The sequence below is a fragment of the Oreochromis niloticus genome, linkage group LG23 (assembly GCF_001858045.2).
Source record: "Oreochromis niloticus isolate F11D_XX linkage group LG23, O_niloticus_UMD_NMBU, whole genome shotgun sequence".
Taxonomy (NCBI): Eukaryota; Metazoa; Chordata; class Actinopteri; order Cichliformes; family Cichlidae; genus Oreochromis; species Oreochromis niloticus.
In genome coordinates, this window is record NC_031986.2 from 7774968 (window position 1) to 7792964 (window position 17997).

General features: G+C 39.7%; 1 protein-coding gene across 1 annotated transcript; it reads left to right on the top strand.

Annotated features, from left to right (window-relative positions):
* Positions 1-1589: 1589 nt before the first annotated feature.
* Positions 1590-15036, top strand: ndfip2 (Nedd4 family interacting protein 2). The gene is made up of 8 exons (XM_003440931.4): positions 1590-1848; positions 7048-7282; positions 7477-7607; positions 7998-8085; positions 8408-8532; positions 10051-10117; positions 10201-10306; positions 11547-15036. Exons 1-7 carry the CDS (start codon positions 1822-1824, stop codon positions 10302-10304), a joined length of 777 nt encoding a protein of 258 aa, XP_003440979.1. The 5' UTR covers positions 1590-1821; the 3' UTR covers positions 10305-10306; positions 11547-15036.
* Positions 15037-17997: the final 2961 nt, after the last annotated feature.

Sequence of the window (17997 nt, forward strand, 5' to 3'; positions counted from 1 at the left end):
CGCCTCCCCTCTGATCATATCCACACACATATATTTTAACATGATTTTTGATGGTGGGGATAGTGGAATGTTTCTTTTAGACAGTGAGCTGTCTAAATGCACTCCCATCCTGGAGCAAAGAGGGTGAAATCTATCTGAGGTTGCTCTCTGTGTGTGTTTGATAGTGTTTTGCAGTACTGCAAATTTTGGTATCAATCCAATACCAAGTAAGTACAGAGTCAGTAATGCCAATACCAATACCGATATTTATGTAGTCTATGTAGGGGAGACCAGTGTGTCATGATTGATGAAATGACTCACCAATAACAATAATTTATTTAACACAATTCAGTGTGTTAAACGTAGAAGATTGAAACAAAGTATCGCTCCTATCGCTCCAGTATCAATGCAATACCAATACCAGAGATGATATCTATATTATTGATAGGGGTGCTTGATAGCTCAGGACCTGCTTATTTGTGTTAAACAAGGAGGGATCTCACTTCTTAAGCTGCAGCAATGAAGTTTCCAGGGTTTTTGGTGAAAATGAATAACGATCTTATTTTATGTTCACCTTGTTTTTAGTCATGCAACAGGATGGTGTTGGTGGCTGATAGTGTGAGAACGTAGGCCTTGAGCTGCGATTGTTTTGTCAAGCCTGGAATCCTCATTTCCACATATTCAGCGCTTCCAAGGCATTCGTCTCACTACCGAAGGCCAGGTTTTCACTGCACTGCAACGTGAGTTATGGCAATGAGTTGGGAATCTCACCCAAGCCGATAGGCTTACTGCCAAAATCTTCCCCTTGACCCTGTTCTGCTGACAACTTCAATCATTAACTTCAGAAAAATGTAAAATGTAAAGCACTGCCAGAGACTTGTGTTTTTGTAAAATGCAATCCATACTTCTCTGATAAACAGAGGCATGTGAGATTCTTTTTTATGGATGGAAATGGGCCGTTGTGGTTCAGAGATATAAGAGGACTTTGGCTCCACCTAGTGGTTTCTCTCGTCAAATTTATTTATTTATTTTTGTATTTGCGTCATCACCCTTTCTCAATCCTTGGAAATCTGAGATCAACCCACCGAGGAAGGACTCAATTGGTCGAACGACAATTGGAACAAGAGGAAGTCGCCTTCAAAATAAAGCGTCTAGCGAGCGCTGACGGTGGTCTGAAATGGTACAGAAAAGTAAAAATAGAACAGCCATCTTAAAACGTTATGAACTGAATAACGTTAAAAGACAGTAACACATCACATTCACAGGAATTTCCAACAGATTAACTACCTAACAATTCGGATAGAATTGGTTTCGGATAGAAACAGAGTGTATTAGATATTAATATTATATTAATTTTACCTTTTTTTATACTTAGAATGAAAATATAATGCTAATATATGGTTGTTATCAATAATGATAACAGTAATAATAATAATAATAATAATGATAATAACTCTAAAGCTTAGGTGTAAACGTAAGGTAAATTAGATAAGTAGAAGATCATATATGCATTGATGAATACAACAACGACAACAACAACGTAATAATAACATTAATGCGCAATACCGATTATATACATTTTATTTTGAAATTTGTAACCGGAAGTGTGACATCTTTAGACTAGCTTGAAAGTGGGTGAAGGTTTTTACACAGAACGGTATTTTTCTGTGAATGCATTGTAGGTTGTAGCCATTTCTTTCATCGCTCAGAATCCGGTTCTTCAGCGTTGTTTCTGGAACCAACATCTCTTGTCCGTGACTCACACATCGGAGTAAACCCAAGTCTTATTTTTTTGATAGTTCTCACCGGCTGGCTCGTTTAGCCAGCTGAACCTTGTCGAAGATGGACCCAGCGAGCCGATACCAAGTGGTGAGTGGAAGCTGATCAAAACACCGTTTGATAGCTCGGCCTGCCACCCGTCACAGGCACCAGGCCCTTGCCAAAAAAATTAATGCTTATTGTTTGTATTGACTATTTAAAATGCGTTATGTGGGACAGACAAAAAGCCGCAAAAAAAGCAAACTTTCACAACTGTTGTGTTTTACTTCGTTTTTCCCCTAAATTAGTTTTGCTATGGTACCCAGCCTTTGATTAGCCACTTCCGTGGCCAGCTAACGCTGGCCAGCCAAGACTAGTCGCGAAGGCCGTTTAAGTGAAAATGCTTTTAACAGCGTTACACACATAAAATACACTCTCTAACTTGTAGTTACATGTGGACATTCAAACAGAGGTGTAGTTACACAGTTTTTGGCAGCATAAATTCTGAGAAGCTTAGCTGTAAGTTAAGTGGTTAGCATAGGGGTTTATTAGCTGGCTCATATTAAATGTGGTAAGAGGGCCTCTTTTTTTCCCCTCTGGTTGTATTTTTTTAAAGATGAATTTCCGGCTTAAACCGCAGCTTAAAGGGCTGGTACGAATCAAGAGAAAAGAATGACGGTGACAAATAAGTGTTAACGAACTAATTTTTTAGAAATATGACTTATATTATGTCTTCGCAGAATCATAAAATGATATAGTAATGCAGGGAAAAACTAATGCTACTACTGTTAGTCAAAGACATTAATGGATGCCAGCCTCAGAGTATGGCTTATTTGGTTGAACTGGCCTAAGCATGTGGAGTTTGTTCCTTCTGTTAATGTATTGTAACAGCAGTGTTGGTAAAACTTTGGAGTCAGCTATGAACCTTGGGAGATAAAGTATGCTTTGTGCCTTGTTGTTCTGGTATTATGGCTGATAATCCCACAGGATTCGGTATGAGCCAAGGCAAATCAGCAATGTCCTTTTAAACTTTTCAGCCCTGAACAAAGCAGCGATTCACACCAAGTTCCGTTTTTCTTTTTGGTTTTTTTTTTGGAAACTCTAGCACAATACAGTGGATTCTCAAGGATGGCTTGGATATAGCCAAACAGATGAGTTATCTGATATTGTGGTTTGTGAAAACAAACAAAAAAATATACTAATAAAAAACCCAGTGTTCATCACAGTATGCCTACACTGTCATCTCTTGCTCTGTTTCCTTTCTAAATAATACTACAGGTATGGGGCACTGCTGCTGTGAGGTTCGGGTGTATTTGGACACATGAGGAGGCTTGTGGCTATGTTGTTAAGATCTTATGTAATCCCCTGTGCATGCGCGGGGGTGCAGTTATGCTTTGTCCTTGATTCTGAGCCAGTCGTCGGCCGCTCATTCACTTCCCTGCCTTGTATGCTGACCCAGCGCTGGTGGAAGTTCAAAAGTCGGTTGGGACGGCCAAGATCTTAGTTTTTCAGAAGTCTATCGGTGTGGTAAACCAACAGATTTCACTGTGACTGTGCTTCTTAAAGAAGCTATTTAGATTTGTTAGTCACCTCTGGCTTTTCAACTTGCGTGATATCATTACTTATCACAAAGGGTGTTTCCCCTGTTTGTCGAGGTGTTTTACCACTGTTCGAAAACCACCATTACTTCATGGAAAAGGTTTCAAATGGTAGATTCACCTTTCAAAAACATCATTTTAAGCAGATTATCAGAATTGTGGAATGCAGTCCTACTGACGCAGAGTCAAAATGAGTTTCAAATGAAAACTTGCATAGCTTCAAGCGTCACAAGGCAACTAAAGTTTGCCGCCTTTTTTTTCCTTCCAACTTTTTACATATAAAGCAATCATTTTGTTAATCAGGATTTTTTTTTTTCAGTACAATAATCATGAAGTGAAAATCATGACATGCTGGGTTTTTAATTTTTTTTTAAACCTTTACAATCCTAAAGCAAAAATCTGATATCGGCACATGCTTAGTCAATATTTTCAGTTGATAAATCTGACATGTAATGAAGCTGAATGTCAAACCCAAACTGCCTCAAGCTTTGCAGTGACATCAAATCAGTCTGCTCTTGCTAACTGTAAACTTGGTGAATGTATCTGGCTCAAACATTAGAGGCAAGCATGTTGTACTCCCTATTAGATCAACACAAGTCAGCAGAACAGCATACCAATTCACCCAACTAAAGGTATCACTGTAACTGTTCACTGGTGATTGTGATCATTTAAAATTAAATTCAAGATTGTGTCAATCACACAGATCATAATCTCATCAATAATTGTACTTTTTGTAAGCTGAGTCTTCAACATCATACTTTTGTATGTTGAGTTCAATTTAAGTTGTTGAAAAGACAGCACGCAGTATACTACATTTGTGTTTGGGGGTTTTTTTTTCTTTGTTTTTTGCATGGCTCATCATATCCTCATATGCTCATCATTAAATCCACTGGTGCATGGTGTCGTTTCAGGCGGGTGATGTGCCTCTCGAGTTTGTTTGCAGGTTGAAAACACGAGTTGACCATTGTGGTGATTTTTACCACCATTTAAATGATCTATGAGTACAGAAGCATATACAGAGAAATGTTGCAAGTTTGTCTTTCTGAGGAAAATCTTTAAAAAGAAAGCTTGCAATTTCTTCACTTCTTGGTTTTCACTTCTCTTATATCATCGCTGGTGTTGAGGTTTTCTCTGAGTGGGAGCACCTGTTGTTCAGGACACTACTGTAGTGTATATTCGTGCCCTAAGAGCTGGTATAAAAGATACAGAACTGTGGTGACGTCACCAATGACGTGCAAAATGACCAGTGCAAATATATGGGACCCTTCGATTGCTCTGCTGTTTTTAAGATAAACACGGTCCTGTAGAACAGCGGTATAGTGATCCACCCAAACTATTGCTATTACAATAATTATATTGATGGTGAAAATCAAGAACTGAGGATTATTGTGACAGTTGTCATCTTTGATTACAGGCACTTTACTGTGCTCTTAGGGAATTTGTTCTTAGACTTTAAACGAGCTAAACTTGCTTAACCACCTTGAGACAGCTTTTGTTATTTGGGTTATCAGCATTCTGACGCACAATGAGTCTGTCAGTTTCTCCTGCTAATCCTGGGTCACGTAGCACTGTCCTTAAAGTCACATGGAGTTTAGTTAATTATAAAACCACAATCTTATGCCTTTGGCCAGGAGCTGACTAGATAGAACTTTCTCATGGATGCCTTTTTGGAACAGAGGGGTGGAGGTGATTAGATTCCCTCTCGGTTATACTGTAACCATCATCTGTAATTTCAGAAGGTGTCTGGCTCTAAGACCTGACAAAAAAAAATCTGCTTAGGCTTGTAGATGACCCGCTCAGATGTTGCGTGGTCTGTCATTAACTTATTACATGTAGATCACTTTTCCAGAGACCTTCCTCTGTTGACATATTGATGTGGCTTTATGTATCTGTGCTTGCAGTGTCAAACATTCTGTTTAGGGCAAATGGTACTACTCTTACTCATTTTACTCCTTACATGCAGGCTAGGATATCACTGTAATCGAACATTTCTTAAGCCTCTACATACTGTAGCAGTTAATTTCTTTAGGGTTCAGTTTGTGTTAGCTTTCATTGAGTACAGCTCTGACAGATGACAAAGGGTAAAGACCAAGGATTAATCTGTAATGCTTAGCTAAGGAATTAGAACTAAGCAAGAATAATGGACCCTGCCACTACTAAGAAAGTCTCCTATATAGTGGTAATCACATTTCACTGGGGTAATACAGTATTTAACTTTATCTGTGTTTTTGAAAGGGCTAAAGGCATAACTAATTATTAATGTCAGCACCCATCATGTTCTGAAGCAGTGGTGTGGGAGCCCTGGCAATGCTCCCCAGTGCTAACAGACATAAATGTGAAGTGGCAAGCAAGATGGAACATACAGTTAGCATAGTGTAGCTGTTTTTGGATTGTTTGTATGTATGCAGTGTCAGAACTAACTCACATGTGCCCAATATTAAATTTGTAGTGCTATCAGAGCTAATGTTAGCCACACACTCTGGGTGTTTTCTTACTTTTACACTAGTTGATTACTCTAACTTTTCAATTTAGTTAGAAAACTAGTAGCTATGCACAGATTTAACATCCTGACTCCATATATTTTCTCTGGAGGACTGGCATTTGGTGCTTTTTTGAGGTCACTAAAAAGTAAAAAAAATCCACTTTGAAGTGTTGCCCCCTTTAGCCACAACTTTCCAGCAAATAGTCCATACCGCCTCACCTTTATTAGTGAGACAGAATCCAAAAAACATGTCCTTTTTACACTTTGTTTACCCCTGCTGTTTCACAACTCGCTGAGCTTACTTGATTTTTCTACAAGTATTCTGGTGTTACTCTGACAACTTCTTCTGTCAGACGCTTATATTTGAAAACCACCTAAAGCACTCAAAATGAGTACATGTTCAGATTGTTTGCTTTATGTTTACCTGACTGATACAACAACAAACTTGCCCATACATTGCTATTGGTGCGTGTTTTTTGTTTAGACTGGCCATAGCCTCCCAACTTTGGGCCTCCCTTTGAGAGCGAAACCAGAGTTTGGGAACCACAGTACCGAGGTCAGCTAATAATCTGGGATCTCTAAATACTGACCAGCATTAAAGACAAATTAAAGCAAGAATAGTTTTAATCAACAGGATTCTGACTGTTCAGTAAAATGTCTCATAATTGTTACTCATGGTTGAAACTAAACCGGGTTAAGACGGCCATCTCCAGGCTCTTTTTGAACTTCAAGAGCAAAGATAAAATTACCAACAGCATGAAGAAGCTTCATGGAGGAAAAATAATCATCTACTGTAAATATGCCCACTTCAACCCACTCATTCAGCCTGAATATATATAGATATATATATGTGAAGATATTAAAAAAAAAAATATATATATATATATATCCGAGTGCTGCTTCAGCCACAGTTGGTGCTGAGAAATAAAAACAGATTGTGTAAAGCTTATTTTATTACAAAATGCTGCTGCTGCTTATAACAGCAAGCAGTACAAATGTCCGACTCTTTAATATTGAAATCTTTTGCTTTCTGGTTTGTTATTTCAGTCGTGTGGCAGCTGTTTTCATGCAGTCAGAGGAATTGGAGTTTTCAGACTTTGAAACTGCCAGCACTCTGGTGCTTTCTTCTCAAGTCTTTCAGAGATGTAGGACGAGAGTGTGTGCATGTGTGCATTCCCCTCGAGCAGCAGCATTGGTTTTGGCTGATGATCTGCTTCTTGTTATATTCAGTTGCACAATGAGGACGACTCTTCGGAGGCCGGCGCCAGCGAGCCACAGCCGTGCACTTCTGCCACAGCCCAGCCAGGCACATCCAGCCAGGACCAGAGCCAGACTCAGGTGAGCCCGGCCCCGGCCCCCGCGGCAGGGGAGGCGTCGGGCGTGAGGACTCAGGGGGAGGCAGTGGACACGGCACCACCTCCGTACGCTTCCATCGACTTGGGAGCAACTGCTGCAGCAGCACCTGGTACTAATTTGACTTTAATTGCACACAGAGTTTGGTCTGATGGCAGCTCTGTGGTGACTGTTTGGAGTGTTTGTAGCTTTGAGTCACTTTAGTTTCCAGGACGGTCTCAGAGCATTATAGGAAGTGCACAGCTCCGCTTTGATCCTGCGTGCTTTCTGTCCTTTTCTTACTCTTTTCCTCCTCTCTTTCAACAGAGACTAGTTTCCGAGGTGACTTCCCTGTGCCTCCACCCTACAGCGTTGCCACCTCATTGCCCACATACGATGAAGCAGAGAAGGCCAAAGCAGCTGCCATGGCTGCCTCAGCAGTGGAGGTGATGCCACGGGTAAGGAGCCCTGCTCACGCACGGTCGCCCCTCTTAGATCCCCTCTTATTATTCTTGGGTTAAAGTCCTTCCACTGAAACATTCTTGTGGTTACTGGTCTTTGGTCTGGGTGTGGTTCACCTCAAAGCATACCAGAAAATGTTTGTCTTGATTACCCCACGCTTGTGACACTCGGGACCAAAATAAATGCTGAAAGGCTTTATTTTTACCAGCTCTGAGTCTTCCCATTCAGAACAAGTAAAACTGCATTTCAGTTAACTTGAATTTATGCTCTGAGCACATTATATCAGCACTTTAAGAGGTTATTGTTAAGATGAATTGCTAATTCCAAAATACATTGTGACTTTTAAAATAATATAACATTTCTGCGTCTGTGTGTGTCCATGTAAGGATGATGACTTCCCTCCCAGAGACGACTTCAGTGACGCTGATCAGCTCCGAGTGGGTAACGACGGGATCTTCATGTTGGCCTTTTTTAGTGAGTCTGGTGTTTTCATTTGTTTGCTTATTTATGTGCAAACTAAAGAGAGCTGGCAACAGCGCTGTTTGCTTTGCCCAGATTGTGACACGCTTGTAAAACAGCACGTGACTCGCTGATAACAGATGAATTAACCCTCGAGTCTCACTGATAATTCAGTGGATAAACATTTAGAGAGACGCTCAAATCCATTGAGACTGTTGTTACTTTTAGATTTTTAACATATTTCTATTTCAGGAGGAAAAAAAAATCCACTGCTGATTTCAAAATAAAAGTCACTTGGATGCCCAAATAAAAACGAGTTTTCCTGCTGTTCCTTCAGTGGCCTTCCTGTTCAACTGGATTGGGTTCTGCCTGTCCTTCTGTCTGACCAACACCATTGCGGGGCGCTACGGGGCCATCTGCGGCTTCGGCCTTTCCCTCATCAAGTGGATTCTCATTGTGAGGGTATGTGATTCCACTGTTTGTTTGTTGTGTTTTAACGATGGAGGTCAGTGTTACACACGAGGATCAGGGTTTAACAAAAAGTTGGGCAACTCGGCAGCAATCTTGGAAGGAATCTGTGCAGTTTGTTTGTTTTTCAAACTTATATCTAAGTGAATGAGAATGGAGCCATTACTGAACGTTTGAATATCATTCTCCTACAGCTACACCACGTGAACCTCTGAGCACTGCTACGGGATTAGCTTTTGGGGACGGGTCTCAGTGTCGTAGACCCAAAGACTTTGACCTTGAGGGCTTTGGACCGTCCTGCTGCCAAGCCATGAACTAAATGAGGTTTCTCTGTCAGACACTCTGAGTCCTTTACGCACGCTCTCCAAATCAGGATTCCTGCATAGTTTGTCTAAGGGAGTTACCCAGAGTTCATAGCCCTTTGATGTTAAACACAGGGTTAGTAGGTAACGGGGGAAAATGGCAATGTCATATGCTCTGCTCCTCTGTGTACAACTACTACTGCAGAGGCTCATACAGTGTTTATACCATTACCAGCCTCTTGCAAACAATCAGCTCATGCTACACTAAGCAGACGACCTGCTGATCTACATCCTCAGTCATTCTGGTGTACTGGCTTTGAAACGCAAAAGTTTGACATAAATCTGTAATTTTCTTTGTTGTTTTGAAGTTTCATCAGTTGGGTTGACAAAGACAAAGTCTAATGTGGTCTACAGGCGAGAGTTTAATCATGCTCGCAGTAGAAGGAGCGTTATTATATCAGTTGGGAGCTGCAGCTGAAAAGCTCTCAAGTTGGAGGCGGTATTTGTGATGTTTCATTTCCTTTGCACATGTGCTTCTTTGAAGTTTGCAGAGTGTTATTATTATATCCTTTAATTTGTGAAGGTCAAAAGTCTCACTGGGATTAAAAAACCTCCCCCAGGAATGACGTGGCCAAGAGGCCAGCAGAGCCCTGAGAGCTGTTCAGAGTAAGCTCAGGACCTGCGACGCCCGCGCTTCCTGTCTCATTGTTGTGGGTTGAGATATCGAGAGCGAGTCTGATTCGGGCGTCTGATAGCGCTGCAGCTGCTGCTGTGGGAGAACTCACAGGGGGACATTAAACATACTTAAAAACAATGCTAACTGCATCCTGTGTTAATGTCTGCACACGTGTGCTGTTACCCGTGGTGTGTGTGTGTGTGTGTGTGTGTTAGGGTGACCTTGAGTTTTTTTTTTTTTTTAAATGTCATATTTGTGTTTCCTGAGGTTGCCCTGTTTATACACAGCTGTCCTTTTCCACACAACACATTTAGCAATATTTTCATTTAAAATAGTCAAAGTAAGCCGTAACTGTTTATTTATCTATAGAGTGAGAGCACATGACTGCTGGTCAGGCTTCATGGATGTGGGATTTTTATTTTTTTAATAGACTTTATGAGAGAGCGTCACTTTGTATAAAGAGCAAATTAGACACAGCAATTGTTTCCTTCTGATAACACTAAAGGTAAACTCTCTCTTCCTGTGTGTGTCCAGTTCTCAGACTACTTCACTGGCTACTTCAACGGTCAGTACTGGCTGTGGTGGATCTTCCTGCTGCTCGGTGAGTGCGCTGCAGTCAGTAATCGTCCCTAAAAGCCAAAAAGCCTCTGTGTCAGAGTGACTTCATGATTCTCTCTCCCACAGGTCTCCTGCTGTTCTTCAGAGGTTTTGTGAACTACCTAAAAGTTCGCAACATGTCAGAGAACATGGCCACGTCTCATAGAACACGCCTCTTCTTTCTCTACTAAAGGTATCAAAATCTTTGTATTGATCCGGCTCTGTGTCAGAGTATTTCAATATGTGAAGTATTCAGATCTGCATTTGTTTTCTAGGTGTTTGGTTTACAGCTCCAGCTTATACTGGGGAGGTTTGATGAGATGAAGTCAGGACTAGAGTTTTTCAGGGTCTCGTTCATGAATGTGGTAGGCGCAGAGCTGACAGGTGGCTGTGGTAAAGACACGGCGTGTCGGCGGAACTGTTGGTCGACCTACATGCCGAGTTTTTTCCCCTGTGGCTGTGAGCTGTGGGAACTGAGTGAACGAATAACCCGGCCAAGACTCGTGACATGTGTCTCAGCACCTCGCTGCTGCTGATTGGCCACTTTGCAGAATTAAAGCCTGGTGAGAAGCTGCACCCATACGGAGGATCTGTACCTGGAAGAGAACGAGACAGGAGAGTTGGTTTCCAAGTTAAACGGGGCTTAAAGCAGCACATAGCTATTATCTTCAGCTCAGGTGATCTTTGTCAGTTCTAAAATTAGACACAGCCCCATTCACGGTGATCCTTTGATGATATAATTACAGATGATCGTCATTTAAAAACAGAAAAACCCACCATCCTCCAAAAACCCAGCAGCACGCAGCTCCTGCTGATAGACTGAACAGTGGACACCTCTGTGTGTTCCTGGGTTCACTTCAGCCGGTTATGTTAGAACCTCTGTCTGCTCTGTGGCTGGTTCAAGGGCCAACAACAACACAAGTAAGAGTATAGCACAAACTGGTTGGTCCACATATTTTTGGCACTGCCTAAACAGTAAACAGCTGCAGCGTGTAGAGTAAAGCACAGGCTCTACACCCGACCAGTACAGAGTTACTGCACCACGCCACAGTGAGTTTCAGTGATCGTTTTACACCCTGTGCTGAAATCTACAGCCAACGTCACAGCATCTGTTTTCTTTGGAAGTGTCACAATTTAGTCAGGGGAAGTCATAGTCACACGAGCCCTGAGGTTCTTTGTTCAAGGTCGTGAATGCTGAAGCTTCACGACTCACTGTTAGTGTAGAAATGTTTACAGTGTCCACCTGACAGTGGACAGTGCCAGTTTGTACACTGTGGGAGAAACATTGTGTCCAGATAAAGTTCATCAGGACAGATGTGCAGTTTAAAGGTGGTACTGATGCACTTACAGACAGGAAGTTGCAGATCAGATATGTTCTCATGTTAAATAACTGTCACTGTTCGCCCCTAACGACTGAAATTCATTCCCTCCAGGTTCTCCGTGCCATCACCGCTCCATTCCAATGTGAACATCCTTCCCTCCCCCTTGAATGACCTGACTAAAGAGCCTTGCAGTGAAGAGAGGACATGGGGAAGGAATGGAGGAAAAGATGTAGGGAGAAAGAGTTACCAGTTTCATTAAAAGTTACACCCGGCTCAACTCTGAAGCAGCTGCTTCAGAGCTGAGCCGAAAAATCCGACTTTGATGATCACATGTCATCCCTGGCCCTTTTGCCCCCCCCCCACACACACTTCATTTTCCTTTGATTCAAAGCTTTTCATGCTGTCTTCTCTTGGATCATGTGAAGGAAACACCAGACCAGCTCAAGTGTCACACAAACCTGGCCTGAGGCGAATTTAAGAGTTAACATTTATTCACAAAGCACAACAAAACAATGTAGGATGTACATAAAAATAGCTTTGGCAGTTCTAAGCTAGCGTATGTGATGCCATGCGGTGACAGCAGTGTTAACAGCTTAAAGCTGAATCACAAAACCTTCATGACTATAAAGTAACATTTGGAATTTTAAAATAGAAAACGTGTAGGAGGTGAAAACCCATTATGAGACTTTGATATTCAGATTTCCCCTTCAACACTGCCTTGTTTGTCTCACTTGAAACAAACAGGAATTAAGGATTCAAACTGACAGTTTTTAGTTACTCGTGGAATTTTAAAACACACCACTGTTTACTTTATATGGTTTTATTATAAAATGAATAGAATTCATGGCACATTGATGTTAAAATAATGTTGTTAAAGGTAGCGTGAAATACATTAATTATTTAACAAAAACATTAAAATAATACTAGCGGTGTGTTTAAAAATTCCCTGATGATTGTTCATGTACTTCTCTTGAGCTTGAACTTCTTTAAGCACTAGTTTAGCCATTCCATATTATTTAAGCTTGGGGTGTTATAATGAAGTCTTAATTTAACGCTGATGTAGCAGTTTGACAGCGCCAGTCCTTTTTCGCCATCTCAGATTTTCTTCAAATCAAATTTATGCAACAGTTTCCATTATAAGGGCACTCAGAACCGAACACCGAAGCTCTACTTAGCTAGAAGTGGCTCAAAATATAATAAATGATATAACTTTTTTTTTTCTTTTTTTCAGTCAGTTAAGTTGGGGCTCTGAGCCAATGGAAGGTTTTTGAAATTTCAAACTGGAATCTTCTATTATAATAATTTAAGATAATACAGGTGCCAAAAATTAGCATCAGCAATAACGGCAATCTGGACTGATATCAGTCACGGGCAGATATTTATTGATGATGTCACATTGCGTGTGTGATGAAGAGCTTGAAACCTTTGATGTTAAGCCAGAAGCTTTTATTAAAACGATATCAGATAACAGATCTGCTGGCAGAAACTTAGCATTGGCTAATATTGGCTCTATTGACTGATATCGGGAATGACAGCCATCGATATTTATGCATTATCCACCCATTAATTACACTATGAAAACCTAAATAATTCAACTATAAAACAGTGACGGGGGGAAAGGAATGAGAACGAAAGCAAATTTAAAATGCAAAAAAAAATAAATGTTTTTTTTAAATAAATTGATGAATCATACTGATGCTGTTTTTACTTTTACTGTTTCCCTCTGTGTTCTGTGTCATAAGCAGCTTCCCTGTTTAAAAAACAAAAACAAAAAACACTTTGAAGTTTTCCATGCTTGAGTCATATGACCGACTAAATATCTGCTGATATTCCTGATATCAGTCAGTAAAGCCAATATCAGCCGATACGGTTACCTGCTGATATCGGTGCATCTGATATTACTCGAATAAAAGCTTCTCGTTTGTCTGGGTTTTCATTGCAGTGACTTTCCCTTAGAAACGATGGAAACATTTGCACCAGCAGATTTCCTGAATTAATTTTTTAAAAAACTCCTTTCTCTTCAATAACAATCATTACTCAGCTTTATTTTTTTTTATTTTTTTTGGGTAACTTTTTGAATCAAAGAAAAATGAAAAGCTTTCATTACACTTTTTTTTTTTTTCTTTTGGTTAAACAAAAAAACAAAAAAAAAAATAAAAAAACCCCAACCCTTACTATTTCACAGCACAAGTTCACCTCGTCCCGTTCGGCTGTGAAACGGCTGCCTTTTCATCTTCAAAACAGTGTCTGTTTCCTACAGAGGCGCTAACCAGCGAGAGCTCGGTGGGAAAAGGTTGTTTTCAGGCTGCTACGGTCAGATCAGTAGGAAGTGACCCTAAAGCGGGCCTTGTATGCATCTCCTGCTTCGGTGCTGTTGAAGTTTAAACCGATAATAAGCATTTTTACGTAGAGGGCAGCGACGTGCCAGGCTCGAGGAGAAACTCCTTGAAATACACGAGTCTTATGCAATTTACTCAATTGTAACGACCTACGATTATTGTGGCTGTACGGTCCTGTGATAATGAAGTAGATGTAGTTGAGTAGTTTAATTATCAGAGACTGAGATCCAGTTGTGACATCAGGGAGTGAAATGGCTGTTATTGGACAAGCTGGTTCTGCATGACCTGCATGGCTCGGACAAAAGCCAACACACGGATCTCTCTGAGGTTTCAGCTTTTCTGATTACATTTAGGATTTCTTCCTCTTTCTTTTCATGGCGTGAGAAGCTTTCAGTGATGTGACTCCTTTTTTTTTTTTTTTCGTTTTTTCTTTTTTAATAAATCATTGTTAGCTGACGTTGTGACTTCAAGTGTGTGCGATGACGGCGATGAAGTCTGGGGATACGCTTGTGCATCTTGAATATGGAGCCTGACTGGACAAAGAAAAAGATGAACAGCAGGAAAACATGGTTTTTTTTTTTTGTTTTTTTTTTGTTTAATTATTATTTTTGTCATTAAGAAAAATGAAGTGTATATACCAGATTATGCCAATTCAGAATATTTGCACTTTGAAGAACTTCTGTACAGTATGATTTATGAATCTGCAAAACTGGATGTGGGTTTAGAAAAAGAAGGTTTTCTTTAGCCATCATTGAATTCTTAAATCATCCCAAGTGGAGAATTTGCCTTTTGCACTTTTTATTTTTGAAAATAATATTGTTGGTGTGTGTGTGTGTGTGTGTGTGTGTGTGTGTGTGTGTGTGTGTGTGTGTGTGTGTGTTTCATCGCTTTTAGCCTAAACTGTGACAGCTTGAGAATTGCCAAACTTTTTTTTATTATCTTTTAAACTCTCATCATATTCCACTAAAGCCTCTTTTAGCAATATTCCGATCTTTTGGTGAATTGATGCTCTGCTGCATGATTTTCCCTCCCACATGAGTGGGTAATGTTAGGATTAATCTAGTGCAAAATATTTCTCTTTGTATATAAATGAGGAGGGGGAAAAACGAGGCGGCAGCCACACTTCTCTCGTCCAAAATATGTCCAAGTAACATGTTCTGAAGCGGTTGTTATGCATTTATTATAACTGGAATAATGATGACAAATAAATAATGTGTTGCAAAAATGAGAATAAAGTTCAAAAGTCTGCCACTTACATTTTATGTTGGCGTCTGCTTGAACTCATTTGGCAGTATTAATTATACTGTTCCACTTACAGGTTACAGGGTTAACATGCTACTGTCCTATCAGATACTTGAGTTTCTGTGATATCTACATCATCAGTGTCATTTTGTTTTTCTTCCTCTGACATTTTTTTGGTATTATTTCCTGGTTCTGGCTTCACAGGGATAAAGCTTTTCCAAGTAAGCTATAAAAATCTGAGAGCTAATCTGCCAGGTAAAGCCTGTGTATCATCTTTATTGCTTATCACCACACAATGCTTTACCCAGAATGAAAGCTGACACAGGATATCTGCTCGAGATGAGTTGCACGCAGAAAGTGAGAACACCCACAGGTGCTGATTCAGCTTTCAAAATCAAGAAGGTTGCTTGAAGATCATTTGAGGCCACCGGTCCAAAGGCAAAGCACAACTCGCACCTTTCATCAGGATAATGATTGCAAGCTACCGAGCAATGTCTCAAAATAAAGGGCGATGCAAATCTAAAGTTAAAGCCAATGAAAGGGTCATGAATAGACTTCCTAAAGTTGTAACACAGTCTAAAATATATATATTTTTAAAAATCTTGAAATGACACTAATTAATAATATTAGGAAGTAAAAAGTGCCAGAAAAACTGAGGTATTAAACCTGGAAGGGTTTTTAATCCTTTTAATTGCAGGTTGCAGTCTTTCTTCAAATGATGACATTCAAACAGTTGTTATATAATACACCTACATATATCTATTAATAAATGTCATTATATCAATAAAATATTAAGTAGAAGATTAAAAAGTAGGTTTACTTTTTAACTAATATCAGCATGGAGTCCCCCCTCTTCTAAATGGTAAGTCTTTAATCTTATGACAAATGGTATTTCAATAAGTTTGTTCATTTTCATGTAGGTTTGTAATACAAATTTTAAGTTACAGATATATTCAATTTTTCATTATCTCTAAAGTTTGAAGCAAAGGTTAAAAATGAATGAAAGTTTTCATCAACTCCACTAGATGGAGCCAAAGATTTATAGTTTATGTAGGTCAACGTGTCCCTATGAACATAATTTAAACCTCATGCCCATAAAAATAAACCCTTCATATATCACTGCCTCTGGATTTTTTTGTGTTAGCTCTTGTCATCAAAATGCAACAAGTTAGAAATTTAATTTTACAGTGATGTTTGTACTTTTTTGGAAACAAACGTTGGTTTTCTTTTCCTATTTTAATTTAATTGTGAATCTAGTCAGATTCAAATTTGTTTTATAATCAGACATGGCCTTCGACCTTTATTTCCTGTGGCTGAATAAAAACACTGAAGTGGTGACAGCAGCTGTGGGTGATCGGAGGATCGTTTCCACAGTGAAGGAAAAACTCATTCATCCATCCAAGTGCAGAACACTCCAGATGTAGTGGGAGTTTTTGAAAATTTTCTGCAATTTGGTGGACATCAATGCAACTGAGGATGTATTTGACTTAATAAAAGCCATAAAGATCCATGGCAGGATCACAATAAATCCATAATATAATTTTTCAGTGTCCATAATGATATGAGCCTAACTGGAGCGGGTTGTTAACTAATCGGAAGGTCAGTGGCTTGTCGAAGTATCCTTGGGTAAGATACTGAAATCTAAATTTCCCCTGATGGGTCCACTGGAGTTTGAATGCTTGGCTAGCAGCGCTCAGCCATAGAAAAAACTTACAGGAACTTGTGTGAGGATGGGTGTAAGCACCTGAGTTCTTAACCCTTTCATGCATTGAATTATGACAACCTCAATCAGGAATTTTATCAGGAATACAGTAAAAATAGTGGCTATTTAAGCCCTAGAACTCCAGTATTGAGGTCTCGAGCCACTACTTGTGGGTAGGCACTCAACAGAAAAGGAGGTCTTTATGTGAGGTCTAGAGATGGAGATCTGAAATCCAGTGTTTATTAGGCCTTTCGCTGTGTTGGAAAAGTAGAGTAATATCTAACAGTATCGTACTACATATTAACCCTTTCATGCATTGAATTATGACAAAATGCATGAATTATGACAACCTCAATCAGGATTTTTTCTTAAGTATTTTATTCATCTATAGGCATGAAAAAGGATATTTGAATTTCATTTTTTTAAACATGTATTTTTCAAATAGTTTTTTACACGTCCACTTAGGTGGACAACATCACCTTTGGAGTGGGTGGATGGTATGGAATGACACCTCAGTGTCCAATGTAGTGGTTTATATGCAAATATACCATCAACACTGACACAAATACAACAAAATAGCCTCTGTCTACTGTAGTGACCACTATGTGAGAAAGGGTTAAAGAGAGCAGAAAAGCACTATGTAAGTACCATGCTGTATCTTATCTGGCTTCGTAATGCAGTATTGCTGTTCTTTTCATCTGAGAACTTCCTTAAACTCAGTTTTGGGCGACTTCCATGACATCCTGGATAAATGTTGTCAAATGCTAAATACTCACACCTTTCAAAGAATTTGGGACTTGCTGTTCAAGTGTCTGTATGTCTTCTTCTGGGTAAACTTCCCCGTTTTAACCTTCAGCCAAAACTTCAGCCATCTCATCTAGCAGCACTTATAAATACTCTTAGGCCATCTGTTAAAAAAAGCCCAAACCGATGCCAAAAAAAGAAAGATTAATTGAAGTTGACATGAAATGTAAATATATCCCTTTTACCACACAATATGTAATCAGTTCAGCTGCATGGGGAAAAAGGGATGCTGTATAGGTGTGCAGTACCAGAGTGTGACCAATAAAGATGAAGAGCTTGTGTGTTTTTATTAGCCCTAAAATCTAAGAGTGAAGCTGATCTAAAACAATGATGTCCCTGTTTATGAGATGCTCACCGATGTTCTGATCTCTTGTTTTTATGTTCTACTTTCTGTGAAAGTCAGCTATGCTACAGCGGGGATCTGGAACCCATTTTAGTCTCGCAGCTTTATTGAAGTTTAAATGGTGGTGTGACT

Excerpts from the sequence above, each read along its gene's own strand:
- ndfip2 (XM_003440931.4), top strand. The coding sequence starts at position 1,822 with ATGGACCCAGCGAGCCGATACCAAGTG. Across the intron at positions 8,086-8,407 it reads CTTCATGTTGGCCTTTTTTA|TGGCCTTCCTGTTCAACTGG; the intron begins GTGAGTCTGGTG and ends CTGTTCCTTCAG. Across the intron at positions 10,118-10,200 it reads GTGGATCTTCCTGCTGCTCG|GTCTCCTGCTGTTCTTCAGA; the intron begins GTGAGTGCGCTG and ends TCTCTCCCACAG.